Below are 27,949 nucleotides of genomic sequence, written 5' to 3'. Positions count from 1 at the left end.
CCCAGCCACACTGGGTGGCTTCCAACAAAATATTGAAACACAATGGTCTGTTAAACATTAAAAGCTTCCCTAACAAGGCTTCCTTCAGATGTCTTCTAAAAGTCTGGTAGATGTTTTTCTCTCTGACATCTGGTGGGAATTCTGTTTAAGGGATTCTTCTATTCTAACGATGGGGAACCTTGTGGCCCTCCAGGTATTGGACTACAATATCCATCATCCATGAAACTTCCTGACTGGGGCAGATGGGAGTTGTAATCCAACTGTGTCTTGAGGGCCACAGAGCCCAACCCTGTGCAAAGCACAGCCTGCTCCCAGAACCTCAGGAGAGATTTGCACCTTCCTTCATTTTTTTTAAAAAAAACAATTTATTAAATTTTCAAATAAACACATTAAAGACAATAAACAAAACAAACACTCAAAAACAACACACACACAATTATCTTTTTAACAATTCTCTCCAAATCTCTCATTCCCAATGCTCTGCCGAGCTTGACTTCCCTCCCTCCCCTCATTTGGTTTTCTTTTCAACTCTTATCTCGCAGTTCCTTTATTCCATCCATTTAAAGTCAGTTCGTAGGATTTATTTCAGTCCTGCAAGTGTCTTTAAACTTCTACAGTTCTTTTCCATATAGTCCACAAATTTACTCCAGTCTCTTTGGAACCTTGCTTCCCCCTGGTTCCGGATCCTGCTAGTCAGTCTTGCTAATTCCACATAGTCTATCATTTTTGTCTGCCACTCTTCAATCGTCGGTAAATCCTGAGTTTTCCATTTTGGGGCTAACAAAAATATTGTTGTCACATACAAAAATATTATATAGTCCTCTTTTGCAATCTCTTGTTCTCACCTTCCTTCTAAGTGATGGGGTCTTTTAAGCTGGGCATGGAATAGATCAAGGGGACAGCAAACCTGGACTTAATTTTTAGTGATGCCCAGGACCTGGTGTGAGGTGTCAAGTGTTGTTGAATCAGTTGGCAGCTGTGACCATAGTGCTATTAAATTAAATGGCCAATTGCCGAGAACATCTAGAATGTTCACATTTGATTTCAAAATACTGTAGGAAGCTTCCTCAAAATGGGGACTGGCAGAAAACGAAGTTGCAAAATCAAAGCCAAGAGAGTCACTCACTCCAAAATGCTTGGAAATTGTTTGAAGATTCAATATGAGGAGCTCAGTTGGGGGTTTATACCACAGATCATGACAGGTACCGTACCGCCAGGGCCAAGAAGATGATGCCGGCATGGTTCAGAAGCAGAATCAAAGAAGCTATTAGATGCAAGAAGGCTTCCTGGGGGAGAAAAATGGAAGTCTTGTCCAAATGAGGAACGTAAACTTTGGCCAAAGAAATGCAAGCAGACAAAAAGGGATGCTAAAAAAATAATTTGAGGAGCATGTTGCTGTTATGAAAAATGTACCCCAAAATGCGTTGCCTTTTAAGAAGGACAGACGCGGGTCGGAAGCTCCAAAATTTGCACTAAGTTCAGCTCCGCCGGGAAAATGACAGAGACCACACGATGCTGTCAGGAAAAACAAACTGATCCCTTTATTGCAGAATGCAAAGCTACAGCTGTAGGGTCCCTGCCTCTGGAAAGAAGGAAGGAACCCCGGGAAATGGTAAGGACCCCCTATATACCCTCCTGTTCCTGCATGGAAATCTCTGGACTGCGAGGGAGGGGGAGACAAGGGCGGTGGGTGGGAGATCGGATTAGCTGGGTGCGGAGATGACTTTTCCTTTCAGATGGAGAGATGTCAATCTCTCTTCTCCTGTCGTTGATGGTACTCCCCTTTGTTTTGACAGGTGGGCAATCCTTCGAGATGGGCGCAGGAGTGGAGCGATTTCCTGACGATTTCCATGAGGTGATTTTGGCAGGTGTTTTCCTTGAGGCCGCGGAAAGATGGACTATGGCATGTTTAATTTGAATAAAGTTGTCAAGCTAATCTTTCTATTGTCCGTGTCTTCCTTCGTTGGGTATGGGACGGTGATGGGGAGGTTTCAGGGGGGCTTGGGGTCAGAGAAGGGTTGCACAGAAAATAAGTATGGAAAACATTTCTAATACATCCTGACGTATACAGTTCTAAAATATAAAACAGTGATTTTCTAATACAAAGAGATACTAACAAACCTATTTTCTAATACAGAGGAACACTAGTCTAATTAATCAAGAGTAATACTGAGGTTGTGGTTAGGTTCTTAGGCATATAGGGAGGGACGCCTTTCAAGGGATATAAGGGGTTTCTCACATTTAAGGCACATAAGGCCAGCAGACATATAATCACAAGAAGCAAGCATATAATCACGAGAAGGTAAAAGTTCATAGCAAGTTTGTATAAGGTTTGTATAAAATGGTAAGGCTGTATAAAAATGGGCTGCGTTACTTGGTGGAGTTTATGATAATTGTCTGTGATAATTGTCTAGGCGAGGGTTGCATATGCTTGTCCTTAGGCGAAGGGGAAATGCAGATGTCTAGGCAAGGGTTGCATATGCTTGTCCTTAGGCGAAGGGGAAATGCAGAGTTTATGTTGGATTTTAGGAGGTGTTTGAATATGTTAATCCCTGCGGAGGGGGTGCGGGTCTCTGGAGGGAAGGAGAGCCAAGCTGTGGCGGCGAAATGGTGGTGCGAAGGACTCTGGGTAGCCGTAGCTGTCAAGCTGTGGTTACCCCTCTCTGTTCATTAATAATGGTGTCCTGCAACCCCCCCAATATGATTTTATAACAGTGTCCCCTCTCTGAGGCAATATTGTTGTGTAACAACCAATCATTGCCTCATATAATCGACAGTGACGTATTCTCCATTTCACTGTATGCAGCAGTATTCTAGCACTTATGGGAAAAACAAGTGGTCTATGCTTTACATTTACCAGAAGATCCACCAATATTGACTGGAAAGTGTAGTTTGTTTGTTTGTTTTTACCTTTTTGTGTGTTGTCAGGTGTCAAAGCTAGCTCTCCTCTGGTCTCACACCTCCATCATGGCACAGCAGCAACAATCCCTGGTGAATCCCCTTAGGGCTTTCATATCGACCATGTCACCTGGCACTCACCATAGCTGCCACAGGTTTGGACATGTCATGAGAGAGATGCCTTTGCCTTGGGCTTTCTATGGGATTTTTTATTATAGGCTCTGGTCTTGCACTGTAGTAGGGAGTTGCTCAGTTACTCTTAAAGGGAGAAAGCTACTTGCACCTTGGATTCACTTGCCCAATTAGAACTGACCCAATTATAATTTATACAGCCCCATAAAAACCATTCTGAAAAGGGCACATGTCCAAATTGGTCAATTTAATTCTATAAGGAATCATTCCAGGTAAATCAAGGCATATACACCTTCTTGTATCTGCTGGTTTCATGAATCCTGAAACTGCTTCTTGGTAAAAAGAAGGCTGGCACACTACAAAGTGCCAGGTGAGATAAGGAAATGTGGTCATAAATTGATCTAAATCTCAACAATGGACTATGCAATAGCCTGATCTTTTAGAAAACATGAGTCCTCCATTGGGCGAGTCCTCCATTGGGCGTATAAGGAATAATACCACCATTGGGTGCATAAGGAATGTTACACTATACAATAACTTACTATACATAAAACATGAAAGCAATTACACACAAAAATGCCCCCCCCTTTGTGGAAATAACATATACTTGTCAGACATAGGTCAAGGTTTCTGCAGAATATCACGTAACATAAAACATAATTATATATCAGTTGCACAGTCTTGAGGGCACAGTCTAAAATAAAAAAAGAAATATCCTTGTAACTCATTCCCCCCCCTTGTCCGTCCCATTTGACACATTTCAGCATTCCTACATAATAACACATAATGCATAAAACCTTCACATTGTTAAGTCTACACCATTTGTATATCTTGAGGCAATTGGGTGAACTTGAGATAATTCTTGCTGCTTTTGCATGTATTTCCAACCTTGGGCACAAGGGCTTTTCTTGTCTGCCTTTGAGTCACTGGGAGGAAGTTAACAGCACTTCTAAACCTTGCTGAAACATTATAGCTAAGAGATAAAATGCCCTTCATAATTCAATTACTTAGTTTCTCAAGTCTTTTATGGGAATAAATTGTTGTGGCCACTGTGATGCATTGGCAGGTTGGTAAGGTGGTGAGGGGATGGTATTAGCATTTGATTTCCTGTAAAACATCCTTTTGAAAATAGGCCTGTAGGGGGTTGGGGCCTGAAGATATAATTAGTTAAATAATAATAATAATAAAGGGGAAAATATTCTATAAAGTTCTTCTTGGGAAGCTGCAAATAATATGTGATCATAGTTAAGCATTTTATTCATTTAAATATTATTATTATCATTCATATTTAATTACTGCTGTTATTGTCTACTCAGTCTGTTTAATTTACTTCACCTAGTTTGGCTGTGGAGGACAACAATTTTGTTAATTAGGACACAATTGATAAGTTATTAACATTTTCCATGTGTGGTTCTGAATTCTCTTTGAGGTTCGCGTATCCTGTTTGAAAGGGATTATTATTACTATTATTATTTACAGGAAAGAATGACTTAGATGCTACATTCGTATGTACAGGAAGAAAAAGTAGAAATAGAAAAAATGCATAAATAAAAACAAAATGATATTTAGATTACCACTCAAACAACAATTTTTTTTTTTTTAAGAAGGACTTGACACAAAAATCTCAGATTAAAAAAAATTATTATCAAATAATATGAAGACATTATAAAGACCATACAGGTTAATATTGGCATTCCACGTGATGGACTGATGGACATGCCCCAAAATATAACAAAACAAAACACTGACATATGAGGAACCAAAATAAATAAATAAATGCTAAAACACACAATTTCTAATAATGAGCATCTCAAATGAAAATAAAGAGTAGCAATCTAAAGTTGTACAAGTATGGTTAGATTAATTTCATAGACATAATGGAAAAACTGATTTAATAAATGGAAGCAGATTATTTGTAAACTAAAGAGAAGCGTCAAAGCCAAAGAGAAATAATAAAAGAGGAAAAAGGAAATTACTGTTTGTATCTCTTCACTCCCCCCCCCTTTTTTTTTGCTGTGGGAGAAAGGAAAAAATAAACACTTGTTACTGGAGTTTAGTCTTCTTAAAGGTTCACATATCCTTTAGAAATGTTCTTCCTGGGAAAGCTGTGAGAATAATTTTTGCATGTTAGGTTGGAACTTTGCAAGGGGGGAGGTTATGCAGGAGTTAATGCTTGGGGTGAAATGCAAATGCGAGATAAGTATCTGAAGGTGCTTCCTGAATACCCATTGGAAAGGGGGAGCAGACCCTTGGTTTGCATAGTCTGGAGTTTTTTCTAAGCCCTTGACTAAAATCACAATCAGTATCCTGTTGAAAGGGGAAACAAACAACAACAAAAAGTACTCAAGCGATGAAAGTACTCAAGCGATGAACTCAAAGTGGGAGTGCTGAGATATTTACCTCTGGAAAGAATTTTGCATATTAGATTTGGAATGATGGTCCAACACTTGACCCTTTTGTTTTCTCAAGTGACCCCCTGGAGTCAAAGACACATAAGGAAATTTAAACAAATTTTCCCCTGCATGGCACAGGCCCTTCAGCATTTGGTTGCTGTTTTTGTTTTGTTTTGTTTTTAACCTCCTTTTTCTCTCTATTTTTCTCTTCAAGCTGGCATAGCCTCTGTGCATGTACAAAGTTCATGATTCAGAAATCCATTGTACCACTTGAAAGTGTTGCTGGTGTTGGCTAAATTACCATTTGAATAGAGGAAGGGAAGGGTGAATAGGTTAGATTTTACACAGAAACCCAGCAATTTACACTCCCACCAAACCAGCAACAAAAGTGGTCAAATTAAATTCTTTGGTCAGTTTAAATCCATTTCTATAGCTTTTGTATCCTGAGATATTTCTGACACCTCTTATTTCCTGTTCCTTGCTGCTTTGGAAGCAGATTTATAAATCTTAAACTTTTAATATATAAAACTTCAACATCCAGACAACCCAATATTTTCACAGACAACCCAACCCAATACTTTCACAAGAAAGCTGCAATAAAAGTTTGGTCAAATTAAACTCCTTAATGAAGTCATGGCACTAATTAGCCATGTTTACTGTACTATATAAACATCTCATACCCCAGGCAAAAGAAATCTAGATTTGCCCCCTTTATCTACAGGGTTTTTGGGGTGCAGACTTTTATTCAAAATATTTCACAAATGTGGATTATTATTATTAGTGTGCTTTCCCTCTAGTCATTAGCGGAACAATGACCCGCCCCCTTATGTACGGGTAAATGACCGGTCAGAATTCATAAATTGCAAATGTTTGTTTGTTTTAATTAATTTATTACAGCCATGGCAGACTAAATTCTCTGCCCCCTTATCTATGGGTAATATGGCCAGAGCAGACTTAATGATATTCAACATTCTTACTCATCTCGGCCTCACCATCTTCCAGACTAATTCTTCTGGCCTTTATTTACAGGGATGGTCAAGGCTCATTCTGCTTGATTATGAATTTGTATGTGCTTGAACTGTTGGCTGGAGTTTTGCAGTTAAAAAATAGCCGACAATATGGTGGGGGGGGAAAAACACCAGACATTCATTTCCAATGTATGATATACCATCTCTACCTCTTTCTAAGTGGCACCTCAAACTCTTCATGCCAAACTTTAAAAATCTGTCTTTCCATCCTTCTCCACCAAAGAGTAAAGCTTGACTGAATTCAGGCCATTTCACTAAGCCACCAGAGTTTAAACTCACTTTTCAGTGCTTGAGTAATCTAGTCCACCCCTTCTGAAATATGGGGATCTCAACACTATCACCGCCCTTAGGATACACATACATTTGAGTACAGATGCCTGACTGGGAAGGAAACACGGGCTATGCCCTATCACGGAAGCACACGTGTGTACTAAGGGAAAAATAAGGAAGGGGAAGATTAAAAGTACCAACGTTATATAGAAGCCTTTTGCAAACCTTAAGATTGGATAAAGATTGGGAAATGTTCAAGACTTTCATATGTGCTTAAACTTTAAACCTTAATAGACAAAGTGATAAAAACTTATATAATCGCTCCATAAAAACAACAATGACACTCTTGTTCCAACTCTGAAAACCAATAATCTTTCCTTGCCAGAAAGCAGAGCTGGGCTGAATTTCAACCCATCACCACATCAGACACATTGCCTTTCACATAGCTCTAAAATGGGGGTTAGAAGGGACCCTGAGGTCATTTAGTCTAACCCTCTAAGATACAGGATTCACAAGATTTGAATGAAAATACCAACTTTATACAGAACCCTTTAGCAGATGAGTTTTTTCCTTAAGAGACTGATATGGGGAGCCCAACAATAACCCTTCTGTCCAACACAATTGAAGTTAAAACTAGACTCAGATAGACAATTCCTGGCTATGGAAGCTCTACTCTTGACAAACAAATCACCTTTATTGGAATAGCTGTTCAATTTTCCTTTAGTCAATATTCATCTAGTCACTTGGAGAAAGACTCCCCTTTGTAGCCTCTCTCAATAACAACATTTGCACACCTCATTCTCATATTTATCATGTTTAAGATTGATTGGTTCAACATTGTTTCTTTATACTAGAAATTTAAAACAAGTTGGCAGTTTTAACTATGCACACTTAAGAAGGCAGTCTATGGATGTTGTGGCCAATTTATACACAACCCCATAACATTTCTAAACATTGAGTACATCTCTTATCCACTTATAGCTGGAGTTTATGAAGTGAATATTTTCAAGTTTCGAAATTTTTTCAAAGCATTGAGCAAGCATTTTCAAAGTTACAACTCTTTATTTTCCTTCATCCTGCCCCTCTTTTCTGTTGAAAAATGGGTAGGTACACACACACACACCTCTTTATACTTTTGGAGAGAAAAAAAAAAACCTTCTACAGCCTCTTTAAAACAAACCTTTACACACTACTTCCACTCTTTTTAATATTTGCCATGTTTTTGGGTTGATCAAGCCCTTACATAAAAATTATTTAAGCAAGCTTGCATTTTGTTTTGTTTTTTTTCTTTTGTTTTAGACCCTGAAACATTTCTTAAATACAATTGGAGGCGTTTATCAGAGTTCAGACGGGAAGTAAGCTCTCCTTGGGCTTATTTCTCCCCTGAAGCCTGCAGAGTTGTCTCTTTGGACAGGGGTGCACCCATTTTTTTTTTTTTGCCCTGGTCAGTCTCCGAAGGGGCACTTGCGCAAGTTCTAGCCCTGGGCGGTCTCCGACGGGGCCTTGGGTCTCTCGGGGTTCACGGGACTCCTGGGGAACCTGGGGCACGTCTAAGGAAAGTGGACTGACTCCGATAGGAAAGTGGACCGACTCCGATAGGAAAGTGGGTTTGGGAAGGTTTGCTAAAGGGCTCTCTAAGGGAAAATGGGGTTTGGAAAGTCTCCTTAGGAAAACGTTCTAGGAAAGTGGACACACTCCGAGGAGGACTCCTTATTCCCACCCACAATTTAATAGTGCCACAGCAATCTCCCTGCCTCTTGCTCTCTAGACTCAGGTCCTACTGAACGCTTGCCTACGCAATGCCAGATCGGACCTGAGGAAATGCAAAGTAGGAAGAGGGAACGGGCGCACTTGCAATCTCTGGTCATGGGTCATACCTAACAAAAGGTCGCCATGGCAGAGGGGCGTCTTCACCCGGGATAGCTAAGCGAGAGAAGGAAGAGTTGCCAAGGCTCGCTATCTGGGCAAAACTCCGACGGACAACAAGCCTTGGGGAGGAAAAGGGCAGCCGCAAAACCTTCCAGCCTGGGCTGACTCCGACGGGCTTTGGGTTTTTTGGCTATGAAAAATAGGAAAGAGTTTGATTGCTGTGACAACTCCCACCCCGAAGAGCCAAATTCCCTATTGATACTCACGTTGCAGCGCGCTGCCTTCTTTTCCTGAAGCTTGGTCACCTCGCAGCAATCAGGAGAAGAAAATCTTGTAAAAATCAACCCCCACGGCCGTCTGGATCCTGTTTGTTTTCCCTGTGTGGTCCCGCTAAGGATCCCAGTTAGGCCAGAACTCCAGGGACAGTCGGGGAAGGGGATCCCCCCTGCAAATGGCTGGGTGCGCTTGGGCTCCCCAACCACGGCGCCCCAAGAGTACGGCTAAACGGAGACTCCTGCCTGGCTCGCCATATTGTTATGAAAAATGTACCCCAAAATGCGTTGCCTTTTAAGAAGGACAGACGCGGGTCGGAAGCTCCAAAATTTGCACTAAGTTCAGCTCCGCCGGGAAAATGACAGAGACCACACGATGCTGTCAGGAAAAACAAACTGATCCCTTTATTGCAGAATGCAAAGCTACAGCTGTAGGGTCCCTGCCTCTGGAAAGAAGGAAGGAACCCCGGGAAATGGTAAGGACCCCCTATATACCCTCCTGTTCCTGCATGGAAATCTCTGGACTGCGAGGGAGGGGGAGACAAGGGCGGTGGGTGGGAGATCGGATTAGCTGGGTGCGGAGATGACTTTTCCTTTCAGATGGAGAGATGTCAATCTCTCTTCTCCTGTCGTTGATGGTACTCCCCTTTGTTTTGACAGGTGGGCAATCCTTCGAGATGGGTGCAGGAGTGGAGCGATTTCCTGACGATTTCCATGAGGTGATTTTGGCAGGTGTTTTCCTTGAGGCCGCGGAAAGATGGACTATGGCATGTTTAATTTGAATAAAGTTGTCAAGCTAATCTTTCTATTGTCCGTGTCTTCCTTCGTTGGGTATGGGACGGTGATGGGGAGGTTTCAGGGGGGCTTGGGGTCAGAGAAGGGTTGCACAGAAAATAAGTATGGAAAACATTTCTAATACATCCTGACGTATACAGTTCTAAAATATAAAACAGTGATTTTCTAATACAAAGAGATACTAACAAACCTATTTTCTAATACAGAGGAACACTAGTCTAATTAATCAAGAGTAATACTGAGGTTGTGGTTAGGTTCTTAGGCATATAGGGAGGGACGCCTTTCAAGGGATATAAGGGGTTTCTCACATTTAAGGCACATAAGGCCAGCAGACATATAATCACAAGAAGCAAGCATATAATCACGAGAAGGTAAAAGTTCATAGCAAGTTTGTATAAGGTTTGTATAAAATGGTAAGGCTGTATAAAAATGGGCTGCGTTACTTGGTGGAGTTTATGATAATTGTCTGTGATAATTGTCTAGGCGAGGGTTGCATATGCTTGTCCTTAGGCGAAGGGGAAATGCAGATGTCTAGGCAAGGGTTGCATATGCTTGTCCTTAGGCGAAGGGGAAATGCAGAGTTTATGTTGGATTTTAGGAGGTGTTTGAATATGTTAATCCCTGCGGAGGGGGTGCGGGTCTCTGGAGGGAAGGAGAGCCAAGCTGTGGCGGCGAAATGGTGGTGCGAAGGACTCTGGGTAGCCGTAGCTGTCAAGCTGTGGTTACCCCTCTCTGTTCATTAATAATGGTGTCCTGCAACCCCCCCAATATGATTTTATAACATTGCTAAAAACATAAGCACCAACCAGTTATTTAAATGCATTAGTAGCAGGAGACTGGCTAGGGAAGTGTTTGGGCCCTTGGATGACAAGGGAATCAGAGCAGATCTGGAGATTGCAGAGAAGCTGAATGAATTATTTGCATCTGTCTCCAGCAGAAGGAACGGGCAGGTCCCTGTGGCAGAAGTAACTTTTGCCAGAATACTTGTGCGAATTCAGCTATATGCACTTGGCAAATTTTTGAAAAGAAGAATAGAAAGGGGGCAGACATCTGGCGGGGGGGAGGGGGTACTGGCAATCCCACTTGCCTTTGAGGCCCATGACACTATATATTTATATATATATATATAATTGTGATTGAATTTTCTGTTTTACAATTTAGAATACTCATTTAAACATCCTTAAAATATCAATGACTTCCCTTCTTCTCTTTCCGTGGTTCATTTTGCATATCATAATTCCCTGCATATTTTACTTAAACTAAACCATTCAGTATCCCATTATTACACCCGTCAAGACTCATTTACGCTGTTGGAATTTATCTTAATGCTGCCCACGTTTTCAAATGTACACAATGTCCCCCCATATATTCAATTTTTAAAATTCCAGTCTTCTCTAAATGCATGTTCTTCTTGTTCTCTTATTCTATACGTTAAGCTGATGGAATATGCGCAGTTTGCAGGCTTAAGTTGCTGTTCTTCTTTAGTTGGGACCTCGCTCATTTCCCACTTTGGGCCCAACGAAACACGTGGGCCCATGACGCTATAATGCCTTGGTTTCTCCTGGTTGTGAAGCGAGCCTCACCAACTCAGGGTGCTCCTGCAGATAATGTCAGTGATTGAGCTGGGCTCAGGTGTTCAGGGCTTTGTAAATGAATACAAGGACCTTGAACCGGCCTCAGGAGCAAGTGGGCACACATTCTCAGCTAACCACTGAATTCTGCACCAGCGGGAGCGTCCAAACCAGACTTCTCCTTGCATTAGCTCTGCTTGCAGGTATCTGCTACTGTTGCAAGCCAAAAAATGGCTTATCTTCTGAGTTAGCCAATAAAACTCAGAGACAAGAGGAGTTAGGAGTCCATTATGTTTATTGCAAAGCAATAAGGTTACAGTCGAATCATTTCGGTAAACTGGAACCCCGCCTAAAGGTCAAGCAGGGGTATTTATAACATTTCAGACAAAGGATTTCAATTTAACCAATCACATAAATCATTACATCATTTTATATTTAATATTCATCACCTCATTTCATATTTAATACATACGTCATTACCTAATCTAATACGCATGTGCAATAAGCATTGCTAACTAAACTTTGATTCTTACCATGATCTGTTACATATTGTTAGTTTGCATGTATGGGAACCTGTGTTACGTGTGGATGTAACAATTTATGCTCTAGTTTATGAATTGCTTCTTTGTGATTTACGTATTAGCTGACCTTCTATTCCAGTAGGGACGGCTTCTTGCTGAATCATCAGTTTCTTTAAAGCAGCAGGTTACCATAATTCACTAATATAAGCATATTCCAGGATTTATAGGGAATTACATTATTACCTTAATTGGGGCCCTTTGGGCCCCTGCTACACTACCTGGAGGCATGTGCTTTGCAGGGCTCCTCCTGTGAAATGCCTGCACCCTACATGAGTCTATAGTTTGCGGCCGTTTATTTATTATAGCACTAGCTGGCCCTGCCACCCATTGCTGTGGCTCAGTCTGTTAAATGGGGCCTCAGAGTCCCCCTTCAGACTCCCCTCACCTTCAAAGTCCCCCTGTTTTACGCATGTTATGTTTACATAGGCACATCCCTGTGACTCCCCCCACCCTGTTCCGACCCATGACGCATCCTGGCCCCTCCTCCATCCACCCCCCTCCTCATCCCTGTGATTGGGCCCACCCTGTCCCAACCCATGACCTATCCCACCCCCTCCTCCCCCCATTCCCCGGGGCAAGCCCCCACCTCCACTTGGCCTAGTCTGCAAAGCGTCCTAGTCTGCAAAGCCAAGCTGAGATGCTGTGGAGAGGAAAGCTTTCCTAGGTGCAGTACCAGTGTAGCCGTCACTAGAGGGCGCTGGTTTGCAACTTCTCCTGTGCTCCCAGCATGAACTTTCGTATGATTTGTGAGTTCTGAAACCCGTGGTTTTTGGGGTTTTACGTTGCACAGGTGTGACATCTGTCTTTGAAAATGGTATGGGCTTGCTCTCGTCACATTTGACTTCGTGTCAAAATTTGAACGCTGTCGGTCAAGCGGTTTTGTTGAACATTGGTGACGAACACACATACCCAGTTTACATTTATATAGATAGATAGATAGATAGATAGATAGATAGATAGATAGATAGATAGATTGCTGGGCCTGCCCAGCAGCATGGAGGAACCCCACCTGGATCATCAAAAGCTTATGCACCTATTTCCAAACTCGGCCTGCAGAAGAAATTGACCTCTTTCCCGAAGATAACCACTTCCCTTCCGGGTGGTGATGGGCCACTGACTCATCAGTTTCCTGAAAATATGTCAGTATTTCTTCCTTTCATCTGCATCATCCCTCTTTCCGTTCTCTAGCTGCTGCTGCTGCTGCTGCTTTTCATCATACTTGCACTTCCGAGGGCGGGGTTGAGAGAAAGCGTGAAAGGGGAACTTGTGCCCTGAGAAGCAACAAAAAATACTGAATTTTCCATTGGACATTTCTGTGGCCCTTAAAGTGGTGATATGGGCAATCTCGCGCATCCACCCCCCCCCCAAATCTCCACAAATGCATGGGGTTTGGCTTCAGCAAAATTTAGCACCTTGCAGAATCTTTTTATTATTTCTTTTATTTTTATTTTTAAAATATCTAATTTCTAGCCCTTATGGGCAAGGGGCAGGATATATCTAAGACTGCATCTTGAGCCATGGCTCTCTTAAGTTATCTCCTGTTTGGACTACTGCAATGTGCTCTACGTGGGGCTACCTTTGAAGGTGACTTGGAAACTGCAACTAATCCAGAATGCGGCAGCTAGAATGGTGACTGGGAGGGGCCGCTGAGACCATATAACACCGGTCCTGAAAGACCTACATTGGCTCCCAGTACGTTTCCGAGCACAATTCAAAGTGTTGGTGCTGACCTTTAGAGACCTAAATGGCCTCGGCCCAGTAGACCTGAAGGAGCGTCTCCACCCCCTTCGTTCAGACTGGACACTGAGGTCCAGATCCAAGGGCCTTCTGGCAGTTCCCTCCCTGCGAGAAGTGAGGTTGCAGGGAACTAGGCGGAGGGCCTTCTCGGTGGTGGCACCCGCCCTGTGGAACGCTCTCCCATCAGATGTCAAGGAAATAAACAACTATCTGACTTCTAGGAGACATCTGAAGGCAGCCCTGCAAAGGGAAGTTTCTAATGTTTGATGCTGTATCATGTTTTTGATATTCAGTTGGAAGCTGCCCAGAGTGGCTGGGGAAACCCAACCAGATGGGTGGGGTATAAATAAATTAATAGTAATAATAATAATAATAATAATAATAATAATAATAATAATAATAAGGTGGATCACTTAATGATTTTTCTGTCTCTGGTAGCAATCGTAATGCATGGCGCTAGATCAGGGGTCCCCAAACTAAGGCCCGTGGGCCAGATGCGGCCCAATCGCCTTCTCAATCTGGCCCGCGGATGGTCCGGGAATCAGCATGTTTTTACATGAGTAGAATGTGTCCTTTTATTTAAAATGCATCTCTGGGTTATTTGTGGGGCCTGTCTGGTGTTTTTGCATGAGTAGAATGTGTGCTTTTACAGTATTTAAAATGCATCTCTGGGTTATTTGTGGGGCATAGTAATTCGTTCATATTTTTCCCCAAAATATAGTCTGGCCCCCCACAAGGTCTGAGGGACAGTGGACCGGCCCCCTGCTGAAAAAGTTTGCTAACCCCTGCGCTATATGTTGTGTGCTTTTTAATTGAATGAAGATTAAGCATGTTAATTCTTTAAATTGAAGCCCACCGGGGGACTTTGGGCCTGTTGCTCACTCTCAACCTATCGTACCTCACAAAGTTGTGGGAATGAAAGGAGGAGGGGGGAAAACAATATATGCCATCTTGGAGAAAGAGGGTGAGATATAAATGCTATTATTAATTAATTAATTAATTAGCCACCCATCTGATAGGGTTGCCCCAGGCACTTTGGGCAGCTCCCAGCAAATTAAAACACAGTAAGACATCGAACATTAAAAACTTCCCTGTACAGGGCTGCCTTCAGATGTCTTTGCAGAGTCATATAGTTATCTCCTTGACATCTGACGGGAGGGCGTTCCACAGGGCAGGCGCCACTACCGAGAAGGCCCTCTGCCTGGTTCCCTGTAGCTTCACTTCTCGCAGAGAGGGAACCGTCAGAAGGCCCTCTGTGAAAATCAAAACAAGGGAGCGACACCAAGAAATGTGCAGATCGGTGCAGATGTGAGGCTTGCAAATGGGGCTCATTCCCAGGTAAACGTGCCTAGGAAACCACTTGGGCTTCGAAGGAGAACCTGTGAAATATCACAGCGGAAACGCCAAACAGAAGAATGTGAGGTTTTGGCAGCTTTCGGGGCCTTTGTGAATATTGGCTAGAACTCCACCTGAGAAAAATGAATTGAGTGGAAAACTGGGAGTGTGCAAATGCACAAGCCCAGCAAACAAATTAAATAGATCTGGGAAGGCAAAATTTGCAATTCTATACATCTTGACATTTCTCGCTCTTGGCAAAGCTGATAAACTTGCTGCCTGCTAATCTCCTTTCTCTCCTTGGCAAGGTGAACATGGCTTGACCCCCCCCCCCCGGGAATCACAAGTCTCTCCATCGTTCTAGGTAGCCGTGTTGGTCTGACGTAGTCAAAACAAAATAAAAAAATTCCTTCCAGCAGCACCTTAAAGACCAACTAAGTTTTTTATTTTGGTATGAGCTTTCGTGTGCATGCACACTTCTTCAGATACACTGAAATAGAAGTCCCCAGACGCTTATATGTAGAGAAAGGGTGGGGAGGGGGTATCACTCAGGAGGGTGGTGGAAATTGGTGATTGACTGACTGATAGCTGTTGGTGACTGTAAACGACTGCAAATGGTCTTGCACGAAAAAGCAAGGGATGAGATGGCTGAAGATCGCTTTATCATGTATAATGAGATAAGAATCCAACGTCTCTGTTCAAACCTGGTCTCTCCATGGTTTTAAGCTTGGTGATAAGTTGCAATTCAGCAACTTCTCTTTCCAGTCTATTTCTGAAATTCTTTTGTAGTAAGACTTGCTTTTTCATGCAAGACCATTTGCAGTCGTTTACAGTCATCAACAGCTATCAGTCAGTCAATCACCCATACCCCTCCCCACCCTTTCTCTACATATAAGCTTCTGGGGACTTCTGTTTCAGTGTATCTGAAGAAGTGTGCATGCACACGAAAGCTCATACCAAAATAAAAAAACTTAGTTGGTCTTTAAGGTGCTGCTGGAAAGAAGTCTCTCCATCGTTCAGTCCATCAGCTTGGTTAACGGGAAACAAAAATTAGTACAGTTGTACCTTGGAAGTCAAACGGAATCCGTTCCGGAAGTCCGTTTGACTTCTGAAATGTGCAGAAACCAAAGTGCGGCTTCTGATTGGCTGCAGGAAGCTCCTGCAGCCAATCGGAAGCTGCGGAAGCCGCATTGGACATTCGGCTTCCAAAAGAACGTTCGAAAACCGGAAAACCGGAAAAGAAAAATAGCACTGGATTTACCCATGCATGCTGGGGAAATTTTCCTGCCCTTTCACAGGAAAGAGCTGTGAGCCCATACAAAATGGTTGCGGCCTCTTCTCGGCCAGTTAACCAGAGCAGTGTGGTGTTCTTGTTCCTTGTGGGGTTTTTTGTGTGTGTGCAAAGGTCTGTTTCTTCATGCTGATCCCAGATCTGGTGCCGAGAGAGCTGCCCGTGTGATGAGCTTCCCGGAGGCATCTAGCTGAACCACTGGGTTGGAAACAGGATACTGGGTGGGCCGGGCAGACCAACTGTTTGGGTCTGATCCTGCCGAGTGCTCTGTACACTTTTTTTTTGTACAGACCGAAAGTTGAGATGAGATCATTGTAACAGCCGCTGAATCACTGTTCTGACCATCAGTGTATCAGCTCAGGAAATGGGTGGGGCTGAGTGGCACGAACTGCCTTTTCATTCTCCATCTCTCAGCAAAACGGTATATAATAACTCTCAGCTGCTTGTTTCAACATTAGCACTTTCCCCTGTTTGCGTTTAAGTTTTTGTGGTAGCGTGTTCGTTCATTTCTGGTCCTCTGGCTGCAATAAAGAGATGATGATAATGAGGGTTGCGAGGAAGGAAGAATTGCAAGCCCGCCGGAGAGGTCGGCTTGCTTGTGGCAAGGAAAGGAGCTGGCAAGGCCGATGTGTGTTTGTTGGACGGCACACTTGGAAAGGAAAATAGGGCACTGGTTTAAATGCTTCCTGAAACCTCTTCTAGACACACACACACCCTGGCACCAGCTGGGAGAGGCACGGAGCAGGACTTTGACCCAGTGTGCAGGGTGAAGGAGCCTCACATTTTGGGAGGGGGGCGTGGAAATTTGGGTGGGGGGAAGTGGCCAGGATGTACTTAAGCTTCCCTTCCCCTGCTGCACAAGTACAGCAGCTCTGGCCGCCCCCGGAAATTTTTGCAACTTGAAAGAACACGAAGAAGGGAAGAGAATCCGCAGGGAGAGGCAGGAAAGGGAGGGAGGGGGGAAAAGCAGCGAAAGAAGGAAAGTCAGGAGATTTTAGGAAAGTAGAAAGACAGCGAAGGAGCAAGCCATAGAGGTGGCTTGAAAAGAATGGGAGAGGAAAGGGTACTGTACTCCCATTATTTGTGGGAATAAATTATGTTCCTTCTTTAAAAAAAGGATTACAGATATTTATTTATTTCAAAATAATTTTAATTATTTTTTCCAATTGTTGTTGTTTAGTCGTTTAGTCGTGTCTGACTCTTCATGACCCCATGGACCATAGCACGCCAGGCACTCCTGTCTTGCACTGCCTCCCGCAGTTTGGGCAAACTCATGTTTGTAGCTTCGAGAACACTGTCCAACCATCTTGTCCTCTGTCGTCCCCTTCTCCTAGTGCCCTCAATCTTTCCCAAGATCAGGGTCTTTTCCAAGGATTCTTCTCTTCTCATGAGGTGGCCAAAGTATTGGAGCCTCAGCTTCAGGACCTGTCCTTCCAGTGAGCACTCAGGGCTGTTTTCCTTCAGAATGGATAGGTTTGATCTTCTTGCAGTCCATGGGACTCTCAAGAGTCTCCTCCAGCACCAGAATTCAAAAGCATCAATTCTTCAGCGATCAGCCTTCTTTATGGTCCAGCTCTCACTTCCATACATCACTACTGGGAAAACCATAGCTTTAACTATACGGACCTTTGTCGGCAAGGTGATGTCTCTTTTTTTTTTTAAGATGCAGTCTAGGTTTGTCATTGCTTTTCTCCCAAGAAGCAGACGTCTTTTAATTTCGTGACTTCTGTCACCATCTGCAGTGATCAAGGAGCCCAAAAAGGTAAAATCTCTCACTGCCTCCATTTCTATTTCTATTTTCCATTTCTATTTCTATTTTCCATTTCTACTTCTATTTGCCAGGAGGTGATGGGACCAGTGGCCATCCCCTTCATGGATCAATGTCTTGTCGTGGCGAAGGGGCTTGAATAACTCAGAGAAGCTATGAGCTATGCCATGCAGGGCCACCCAAGATGGACAGGTCATAGTGAAGAATTTTGACTAAACGTGATTCACCTGGAGAAGGAACTGGCAAGCCACTGCAGTATCCCTGCCAAGAAAACTCCGTGGACAAAGACAACAGGCAAATTTTCCAATTAAACAACATCAAATCACATTGACATTATTCCCAGTTACACTTTATATTCCAAATCCAAATTAATTATACAATTCCAATTAAAGGAAACATTCCAATTGTGCCTAATTATGCTGAATTTTTCAGACTCCCCATGCCTCAGATTCCAGAGCTTCCGTCTAATCACTACTGCCATTTGCTTTTAATCATTTCTCCCTTGTTATTCAGCCTCTGTTGTAAACCTTCACATGTTGTCCCATAATAATACCGTCTTTTCCTAACAGGATTAGAAATATTTATGGGGGAGAGGGCTTTTGATAGCTACCAGCCAGTGATGGCTGTGCTCTGCTTTCCCAGTCACATTCCCTCCGACGTTTCTCTGATTAAAATAGGGGCATCCAATTCTACGCCAGGAAGCATCTCCCGCGTTTGATCTCCCCGCACACACAGGCGTCATGTGCCCATAAACATGGGTCACCCTGGGCCAGTTGCAACCTCTCCGCCTGGCCTACCTCGTAGGATTGTTGTAAAAGAAGAATGTGCGAGGGGAGGAATCGCGTACGAGAAGCTTCCCACAGATAAATGGAATGAAATAAAAATTTTAACTGTAAGCTGCCTTCGGTTCCTGTCCTGGAAAAAGGCGGAGCATATTAGGAATCTGAATCAGAATGAGAATGGAAACTCTGAGAATGATCAGGAACATACAAGAAAGAAAGAAAATCCAGCTGAACTCAGCAGGACTTAGTTCTTGGTAAAAATGCATCAAAAAATACCAACTGGTTAAAAGGGGAGGGAGAGTGGGTTCCGGTTTCCGCCTGCAGGAATGGCGGACCTGTTTTCCATCTCTCTGACCTTCGTAAGGAATTTGGCGGTTGCTAGGGGAGTAAATGGCAACCCCCTACCCTCTCCGGGGGTTACGGAGAGGGGCCGCTGGCCCGCGATGCCCCCAGACCCACTCCGACTGTTTTTGGAGTGGGGGGAGCTTGGGCTGAGCACTTACAAGGGCCAGGACTCCCGGACGCTAATCTGCATGGCGGGGATTTCCATGGTTAAAGAAGATAATTAGGCTTAAATCTATGGACATACTTCAGAAGGAGGGGAAGAAGCGCTGTTTACTGCTGAGAAATTTATGCTGCTGAGGGAGAGGAGTCAAAGATTGTACTGCATCTGGAAGAAGGATTGATGGGGACGGAGCGATAAGGGAAGTGAGTTTTTATTTTTTTTTCTTTATATTGTTGCCTCGTACCTTCCCGGACGCGATGTCCTGGCTTGTTTGGAGTGAAAGAGAAGCAAAAGACTGTGTGAGTTGAATTTTATAACTGTTGTTACTGAGCATATTTTTTAAAGATGTGGAGTTGCCGATGAGAAAAGCCCCCCCCCCCTAGTCGGACGGAAGGAGTTCTGGACGCGTTCGGAGGATTTATGAGCTGTGACGCACTTTAAATTGGAGCAGCGACCTGAAGCTAAGTTCAGCTATAGGGCAAGGAGATCCATTAATTTACCAAGAGTCTATGGTTTGATGTTTGGGTCTCCTGCCTGGAAAAGCTGTAAATTCTATAATGATCGTAAATCTTCATGGCTATGAGAGAAACCGAAAGTGATTTGAGCTTTTTAAGATGGCGCTACTTCGAACTGCTTCGACGCAACAGGGAGCTCCATTAAGAAGATTTATGGGGAGGCTGGACTGATTAACTCACACAGGAGAAAGAACATCTGTGAAACTTTGTTTGATATTTATCTCAGCAGCTGGGAAACAATCGGATGAAAGTGGAAAACATCTATGTGACTGTAAGGGGAAGATCTGGATTATTATGAACTTGGAGACGATTTGAACTTTAGAAAAAAGACGGCAGTGGACAGTTGCGAGGAATTCCCAATTTCTTGAAGCATGGGAACCCAAATAAAAAATTCTTTAGATGATTTGGCATAACATTCGGTTTGATTGATATATATATGTGTATAATTTGAAATATTGAATGTGATATAATTGGTTTTAATTGGAAAATTAATAAAAATATTTTTTTTAAAAAAAAAAAAGGGGAGGGAGAGTGTGTTGCATAAAGGCCTATCTAAACAAGGAATTCTACTGGAGGAATTCTGTTTTTAATTCTGTTTCCAAATCCAAAGTAGCAGATTTCCTGCTGTGTGTCTCTGGTTTTTTGCTTTCGTAGAATCATAGAATTGTAGAGCTGGAAGGGACCCCAAGGGTCATCTAGTCCATCCCGCTGCAATACTGGAATCTCAACTAAAGCATCCATTATGGATGGGCCACCCAAACTCTGCTTAAAAACCTCCAAGGAAGGAGAGTCCACCACCTCCGTTCCACTGTTGAACAGCTCAGAAAGTTCTTCCTGATGTTTAGTCGGAATCTCCTACCTTGGAACTTGAAGCCAAAAAATAAAATAAAAAGTAGTGGTGCAACTGACTTCTGACAAGCACACAGAGTGCGAACAAGACTGAGTGGATGTGTGTGTGGGAGGGGGGCTCGTTTAATTTCGCTCCGCACAGGTGGTGTAGGGACCATAAAGGTTTATTATTGTTTATTTATTATTATTCAAGTCCCACCCTTTGGAGCAGAAGAAAACAAGCTCGCTCCATTTCCCATGTGACAGCCGTTGAGATATTTGAAGATGGCTCTCATATCTCCTCTTAGTCTCTCCTCTTTTCCAGGCTAAACATACCCAGCTCCTTCAACCATTCCTCATAAGGCTTGGTTTCCAGACCCTTGATCATCTTGGTCGCTCTCCTCTGCTTTGAAGAAGGGTCTCAGTTTGTCTGTGTCTCTGTGCAGGCATGTCTGTAGTGCAGTCACACAGCATCATGGGATTTGTAGTCTTAATGACTGTGGCTGGTACCCATTGAGACCACTACGGCAGAAGGCATGGAGGCCAGCAATAGTGATGCCCTGGCTGATTTTAGGGAGGAAGGCAGGCAGGTGGGGACTGGATGTGGGCAGATGGAGGTTGGTAAGGCAGTGCCCCCCTCGCCCCCATGGACCAGCCCCTACTAGGTCTTCAACGGCCTGAAGATTTGATGTCTTATGCTTTCCGTTCAGGGCTACAGCAGAGCGAGGGTTAAGACAGCATGAGAACCAAAAAGGTCTTTCCTCCCGAAGGTTAAATGATCGTGGGAAAAGGAGGCGAATCAGCATGGGAAGGTCCAAACGGCATTGCAAGAATAAGCATATTTATTGCAAGGATCCATGATGCTCGTTCGCGAAAGTCCGCCTTTGTGAGCTGAGGTTTCAAAGCTGATTCACATTGTCAGAAAACTCAGTGGAACAAGAATGAGGAAGTGAAGGAACACAGAGTTTCAGTTTAAATTCTGCTCTAAATCTTTATTATTATTATTATTATTATTATTATTATTATTATTATTATTATTATTTTTTGGGGGGAGGCCAGTGCTGAGTTCAAAGCTCATGCAGTCAAACTTTTCCCCACAACAGAGAAAGAGCAAAAAAAGTGAGCCACTGCAAATGTTGTTATTAGGATTATTACACTTAATAACAATATTAAGTGTAATAATCCTTAGTAATAATATTAGCAATAATATTTTTACTTCACAATGATATTTATTTAGCGGTAATAATAAAGCATTATTTGTAGTAATATTAGTAATAATATTTACCGATTACCTTCTAAATCACCATTTCAAGGTGATTTAAACATGAGAAAAGTAAAAAATGTTAAGAACACACACATAAACAAACATCCAATACACCAGAAGCAAAACTGAAACGCTAAGAAGTGGATATTTGTCAGGAAGACCCATTTACCCAGCGAGAACAAAAACATCTTCAACTGTTTCTGGAAACAAGAGTATCTGAGGAAGTGTGCATGCACACGAAAGCTCATACCAACATAAAAACTTAGTTGGTCTTTAAGGTGCTACTGAATGAATTTTTTTATTTTTGTTTCTGGAAAGTTTAATTATTTTATTAGGTTGTGTTTTTTAATTTAAAAATCCTATTGTTTTACCAATAACCCATCCTGTGACCAGAGCCACACTCACACCAAGCATCAGTCATGGCTTTTTCAAGAGTCATGGCTTCCCTCAAAGCATCATGGGAACTGTAGTTTGCTAAGGAGGCAGAGTGTCCTTAGGAGACACCTCACAACGGCTGCAGCATAACAAACTACAGTTCCCATGATGCTTTGAGGGAACACACGGTTGTTAAAAGTGGTGTTTAAGACTGCTTGAAATTTATGGTGTGGATGTGTGGCCTCTATGTTTATGCAAAGCGGGATAGAATCATAGAATTGTAGAGTTGGAAGGGACCCCAACCCTCGGTAATCATACAGTCGTACCTTGGACCTCAAATGCCTTGGCTCCCAAAGAAATCGGCTCCCGAACGATTGAAACTTGGAAGTGAGTGTTCCAGTTTTCGAACGGTTTTTGGAAGCCGAACCTCCGGGGCAGCTTCTGATTGGCTGCAGGATGCTCCTGAAGCCAATCGGAAGCCATTCCTTGGTTTTCATATGGTTCTGGGAGTCAAAACGGACTCACAAAACGCATTCTGTTCAAGAACCAAGGTACAACTGTACGTGACAGGTGGCCATCCAGCCTCTGCTTAAATACCTCCAAGGAAGAAGAGTCTGCTACCTCTTGTGGGAGTCTGTATCAGCTTATTAGGTTAAATGTATCAGTTTATTACATCTGGTTTTATAAGTGGCAGTATGGTGTAATGGTTAATGCTCTAACCACTGCCTAGGACATGGGTAGGCAAACTAAGGCCCGGGGGCCGGATCTGGCCCAATCGCCTTCTCAATCCGGCCCACGGATGGTCCGGGAATCAGCGTGTTTTTACATGAGTAGAATGTGTGCTTTTATTTAAAATGCATCTCTGGGTTATTTGTGGGGCATAGGAATTCATTCATCCCCCCCCTCAAAATATAATGCGGCCCCCCACAAGGTCCGAGGGACAGTGGGCCGGCCCCCTGCTGAAAAAGTTTGCTGACCCCTGGCCTAGGAGAAGAGATTTCAAATCCCCCCTCGGCCATTATGGTAAATTCACTGGATGACCATGCAACAGTCAATGTTTCTAATCCTACCCTACCTTGCAGTGTTGTTCTGTGGATTAAATGAGGGTGAGGGAGAGAAAACCACGCAAGACACCTTGAGATTCTTGGAGAAAAGGTGGGATATACATGCAACAAATAGAGTTAAGTTTGATTTTACTTCCCTTCTTTGTTGCTTAGGGTGGCAAAAACCCCAAACTCATTCAATTATACCAAGTTATCTCAAGTGCAAACTTTAAATACGAAAAGCATAATTAGGCATGCTTAAGCCCATTCAGTCCCAGAGACATTGAACGGAGTTTGCTTTATATTGAACTGTGTCCAAAATGTAAACTTAGGAATATTTTGTTTTTGTTTTTTTGCAGGGGGAGGAGGATGACAAATGCCGGCTTCGTTTCTTCCTGAAGCAGTGTCCTTTTGCTAGCTGGGGCACAGACTAGAGAAAAGCACTCTGTGCGAGCTCAGAGGGTGGGTTTTTATTAAGTGTGTTTCGGTTGTGTTCGCGCTGGATCATGGGCTTTGTAGTGGCAGGGCTGCACAAACAGCCACCCTCACGCGGGCCCCTTATGCCACGCTGAATGAAGGATTTTAAAAACGAAACAAACAGCCTATTGATTTGTTAAATATGTCGGGCCTTGGGGCACGTGTGGGTTAGCGCGCCCTGAGACCCGGTGTTCGCAGCTGCTTCTGGGGCTGAGCCAGAGCTCTCTGCGCTTTGCAACAGCTGCCTATCTGTCTCCAAGAGCTTTGGCCACCTTCGCTTTGAACTTTTGTCCTGCCAAGATCGCCAGGGCGCGTCGGGCTTCACGGGGACCAGGGTGTTGCCTGCGTGCGCCTGGACATGCGCGCGTTCTTGGAAAGCGCACGCCTGCGTCTGCAGGGAGAGAAAGGATCCCGGTGGAGCTGAGATCTCCTTGCAGGGTGGGGTTGTTGTTGGGGGTAGGAGAAGAGGAGGCGGGCTCCTCCAAGCGAGGTGGGCTCTTCCCAGCCCATGTGGTTCTCATTAGAGTCGGCAGCCAAGGAACTCCGAGCTGGAGAGACCAAACCAGAGAGAGAGAGAGCGCGCGCGCGCGCGAGAGAGAGACAGGATCCTGCAGGAGGGGAAGAGGGGAGCGAGAGGGCAGCAGAGAGAGGGATGTGATGACTGAGCGGAGGGAAGGAGAGAAGAGAGTTGAGAGGGCAGGAGAGGCTCGAAGGAGACGGATCGGGGAGCCGTCTGGCATGGAGAGGGGAGCGCAGAGACGGAGCTGGGCGCGCGGGGCGCTCCGGGGTCTTTTCAGCGGGCAGCGCTTGCTCTCCACCCTCCCTCTGCAGCTGCTGTTGCTGCTTCTCTCCAGCAACGGTGACATCTCCAAAGTGCAAGGTAAAGAACAGCTGGGCTGGGGGGGGGTTGCATGGGGTTTTCCCCTCTTCCTTCCCAACCCGGTTAAAGAAAGGGGGAATTTCAGCCGGTTGTCTCCGCGGTCGGAGAAGCTTAGCAGGCGCTGGTGGCTTAAAAGGGCGACGCGCAGCCGAGGTTGGAGGAGGAGAAACAAGAGAGCAGAGAGATTTCTGGTTGTTGGAGGAGCCGGTGCCCCTCACCCTGGCATCTGGGCGGGGGTGAAAGAACGAGCTTCCACGCTGCCGTTGCGCGTTGGGATAATGGATCCGTCATGTTAAGGAATAATTTTGGGCATGTGGGTTTTTCCCGGGGTGTTGGCTGTGAAGGGTGAGTCTTCCTGGCTGGGCATGGAATGGAAGGAGGTCTTAGCTCCTGTTTTGTTTCGTTTCGTTTCGTTGCGCGGGTGGGGTGGGGTGTGAGGTTGAGGGATTCGGGATGAATGGGCATCACCCCTCACCCTCACATCTGAGTTTGGACGGATATGAGCGATTTGGGGCGAATGTGAGCACAGGAGAAAGGCTTAAGAGGTCTGGTTGTTTTCGGAGAGAGGGGGCCAGAGAGACCCCTGGCTTCTGTAGGGAGAGTGTTCCTGGCTAATGGGGGTGGGGGGCACTCACGTTGATGCCTGGTGGGCGAGAGAGCTCAAGGTGTGACTCAGGAGATGCTGGGTGCAGACGGATCTGGTGAGGGGCTCTTTCTCGGTTTGGAGGGAGATCTCCACTTGCTGGAGGCCCTCATCTGGAGAGGCCCCCACCTCTGTATCTGGGCACTACGAACAGTGAGCAGGAAGGAATGGCGCCCCACATTACCAATGTGCAGAATTAATCCCATTCACCAGCAGGTTTGGGTGCTGTGTTTTAAGAGTTCAGACAAAACTTTGGCAATTCTTGCTGGGAGCCTTGAAATGTACCCACATTCCTGAGTAGCTCCGTGGTTTGCTGCTGGTAGGGAGGGTACAATATTAAGTTTTCTCTGGGGATTCCCTCCACTCAGAGGTGCATTGGAGAATTGGTTGGCAGATTGGGTGGCTTGAATGATGGCAAAAGGTGGTGCATGAGAACCAGAGAACCAGAGAAAAGATTGGCTGCTGGATAAGGCCAAAGGGGGCCCTTCTAGTCCAGCACTGTGTTATAATAATAATAATAATAATAATAATAACAACAACAACAACAACAACAACAACAACAACAACAACAACAATAATTTATTACTTATATCCCACGCATCTGGCCGGGCCTCCCCAGCCACTCTGGGCAGCTCCCAAATAGAATATTAAAAACACGACACAACATCAAACATTAAAAACTTCCCTAAACAGGGCTGCCTTCAGGTGTCTTCTAAAAGTCAGATAGTTGTTTATTTCCTTGACATCTGATGGGAGAGCGTTCCACAGGGCGGGTGCCACCACCGAGAAGGCCCTCCGCCTGGTTCCCTGCAACCTCACTTCTCGCAGGGAGGGAACTGCCAGAAGGCCCTTGGAGCTGGACCTCCATGTGCAGGCTGAACGATGGGGGTGGAGATGCTCCTTCAGGTCTACTGAGCTGAGGCCGTTTAGGACTTTAAAGGTCAGCACCAACACTTTGAATTGTGCTCGGAAACGTACTGTGAGCCAATGTAGGTCTTTCAGGACCAGTGTTATATGGTCTCGGCAGCTACTCCCAGTCACCAGCCTAGCTGCAGCATTCTGGTTTAATTGTTGTTTCTGGGACACCTTCAGAGGTAGCCCCACGTAGAGTGCATTGCAGTAGCCCACGCGGGAGATGACTAGAGCATGCACCACTCTGGCGAGACAGTCTGCGGGCAGGTAGGGTCTCAGCATGCGTACCAGATGGAGCTGGTAGACAGCTGCCCTGGACATAGTGTTCTTACAGTGATCAAGAGGGTGCCACAATGGGAAGCCCACAAACAGAACCTGAGTCCAATAGCACTCTCCCCTTCCTTGGGATTTTGGATAACAGTTTTCCAGAGTTCCATTTTGTATAAGGATTTGTCAATGGAACAGCTTGGAGAAAGGATTTGCCTTAAGAGGGAAAACACTAGGGGCACATTCAGTGTTCGAAATTCACCAGGTGCCAGGCACATTTTTTTTAGGACGCGGGTGGCGCTGTGGGTTAAACCACTGAGCCTAGGGCTTGCCGATCAGAAGGTTGGCGGTTCGAATCCCTGCAATGGGGTGACCATTGCTCGGTCCCAGCTCCTGCCAACCTAGCAGTTCAAAAGCACATCTAAGTGCAAGTAGATAAATAGGTACCGCTCCGGCGGGAAGGTAAACAGCGTTTCCGTGCGCTGCTCTGGTTCGCCAGAAGTGGCTTAGTCATGCTGGTCACATGACCTGGAAGCTGTACTCCGGCTCCCTCGGCCAGTAATGCAAGATGAGCGCCGCAACCCCAAAGACGCTCACAACTGGACCTAATGGTCAGGGGTCCCTTTACCTTTACAGGTGCATTTTGCACCTGGGTATCGACCACTTGCAACCAAGTAAAGATGCCCAGGCATCAGGATGGTGCCTGACGTCTCCACCATGCCTGGGGATGCTTGGATCTTGACCGTTTTCATACTCTCGCAACACATCCTGCAGAATTCTATCCGTTATATTTTATCTACACAATCACAATTAATTTTCAGGAAGCAAAAAGTTGTACTGAAAAATACGACTTTCGAGCCACCTTGCCCCAAACGGGCAACTAGGCATTCCGTTTTCGCAACTGTAATCCTGGTTTAAAGTTCCTGGAAATCACAGATTTGCAGAGTACTCATGGTCGAATCCTGCTTGTGGGCTTCCTTGCAGGCAGGTAAGGTAAAAAGGTAATGGGACTCATCGGCCTGGCCACCAGTGGAACAGGATGCTGGACTAGATGGGCCACTGGCCTGATCCAGCAAGCTCCTCTTATGTCCCTTTGGGAGCTGTACTTTGTCAAGGGTGCCGGTTCCCAGAGTGGTTTAACAATCAGTCCCCTTTCCCAGGGAACTCTGGGAAATGCAGTTCTCTGGTGGGAATATGGGGGTCTCTCAGCAACTCTTAGCACCATTAGGAAACCACAGCTCCCAATATTCAGAGGAGGGAACCACAACTGTTTTAAGTGGCATCACGCTGCTTTAAGCGCATGGTGCGAATGTGGTTTGGGCCAGTTCTTATGCGAAGAGCATTGGGTGTTCTTGGGGGACGGCGACAGGCGCCCATGTGCTGGTGTGCCTCATTGGCTGATGTTTCAGCTTCTGTAGATGTGTTTCTGGGGGAAATTCCTTTCTTCTTGCTTGGGATTGCCAGAGTTTAGTTACGCTCCATTATGACTCTATATGGTCTAGTCTGGGACAGATGCAG

The 27,949-nt window shown here is 44.6% G+C and overlaps 1 protein-coding gene and 2 long non-coding RNA genes across 5 annotated transcripts in view; all 3 read left to right on the top strand.

Annotated features, from left to right (window-relative positions):
- The first annotated feature begins 1,394 nt into the window (after window positions 1-1,394).
- LOC132592613 (uncharacterized) lies at window positions 1,395-1,936 on the top strand. Its single transcript, XR_009558108.2, has 2 exons — window positions 1,395-1,612; window positions 1,797-1,936. It is a non-coding gene; the product is annotated as an uncharacterized LOC132592613 (long non-coding RNA).
- Window positions 1,937-8,261: 6,325 nt separating this feature from the next.
- Window positions 8,262-9,662, top strand: LOC148687416 (uncharacterized). Its single transcript, XR_015947825.1, has 2 exons — window positions 8,262-9,338; window positions 9,523-9,662. It is a non-coding gene; the product is annotated as an uncharacterized LOC148687416 (long non-coding RNA).
- Window positions 9,663-24,088: 14,426 nt separating this feature from the next.
- The window catches only part of ADAM33 (ADAM metallopeptidase domain 33), a 98,312-nt gene continuing 94,451 nt past the window's right edge, over window positions 24,089-27,949 (top strand). The window contains exon 1 of one of the 3 annotated variants that reach the window (XM_060278329.2): window positions 24,089-24,609. In XM_060278329.2, the coding sequence (XP_060134312.2) occupies window positions 24,387-24,609 (223 nt within the window). In that variant the 5' untranslated portion in view covers window positions 24,089-24,386. Of the gene's footprint in view, window positions 24,610-24,832; window positions 24,955-27,949 lie in introns of those variants that run through there. The other 2 variants (XM_060278330.2, XM_088660672.1) reach the window with 2 other exon arrangements.

The sequence above is a fragment of the Zootoca vivipara genome, chromosome Z1, assembly GCF_965207765.1.
Source record: "Zootoca vivipara chromosome Z1, rZooViv2.hap1.1, whole genome shotgun sequence".
NCBI lineage: Eukaryota > Metazoa > Chordata > Lepidosauria > Squamata > Lacertidae > Zootoca > Zootoca vivipara.
Note: the sequence above shows the minus strand (reverse complement) of the source record. Positions and strands in the feature narration are given on the sequence as shown.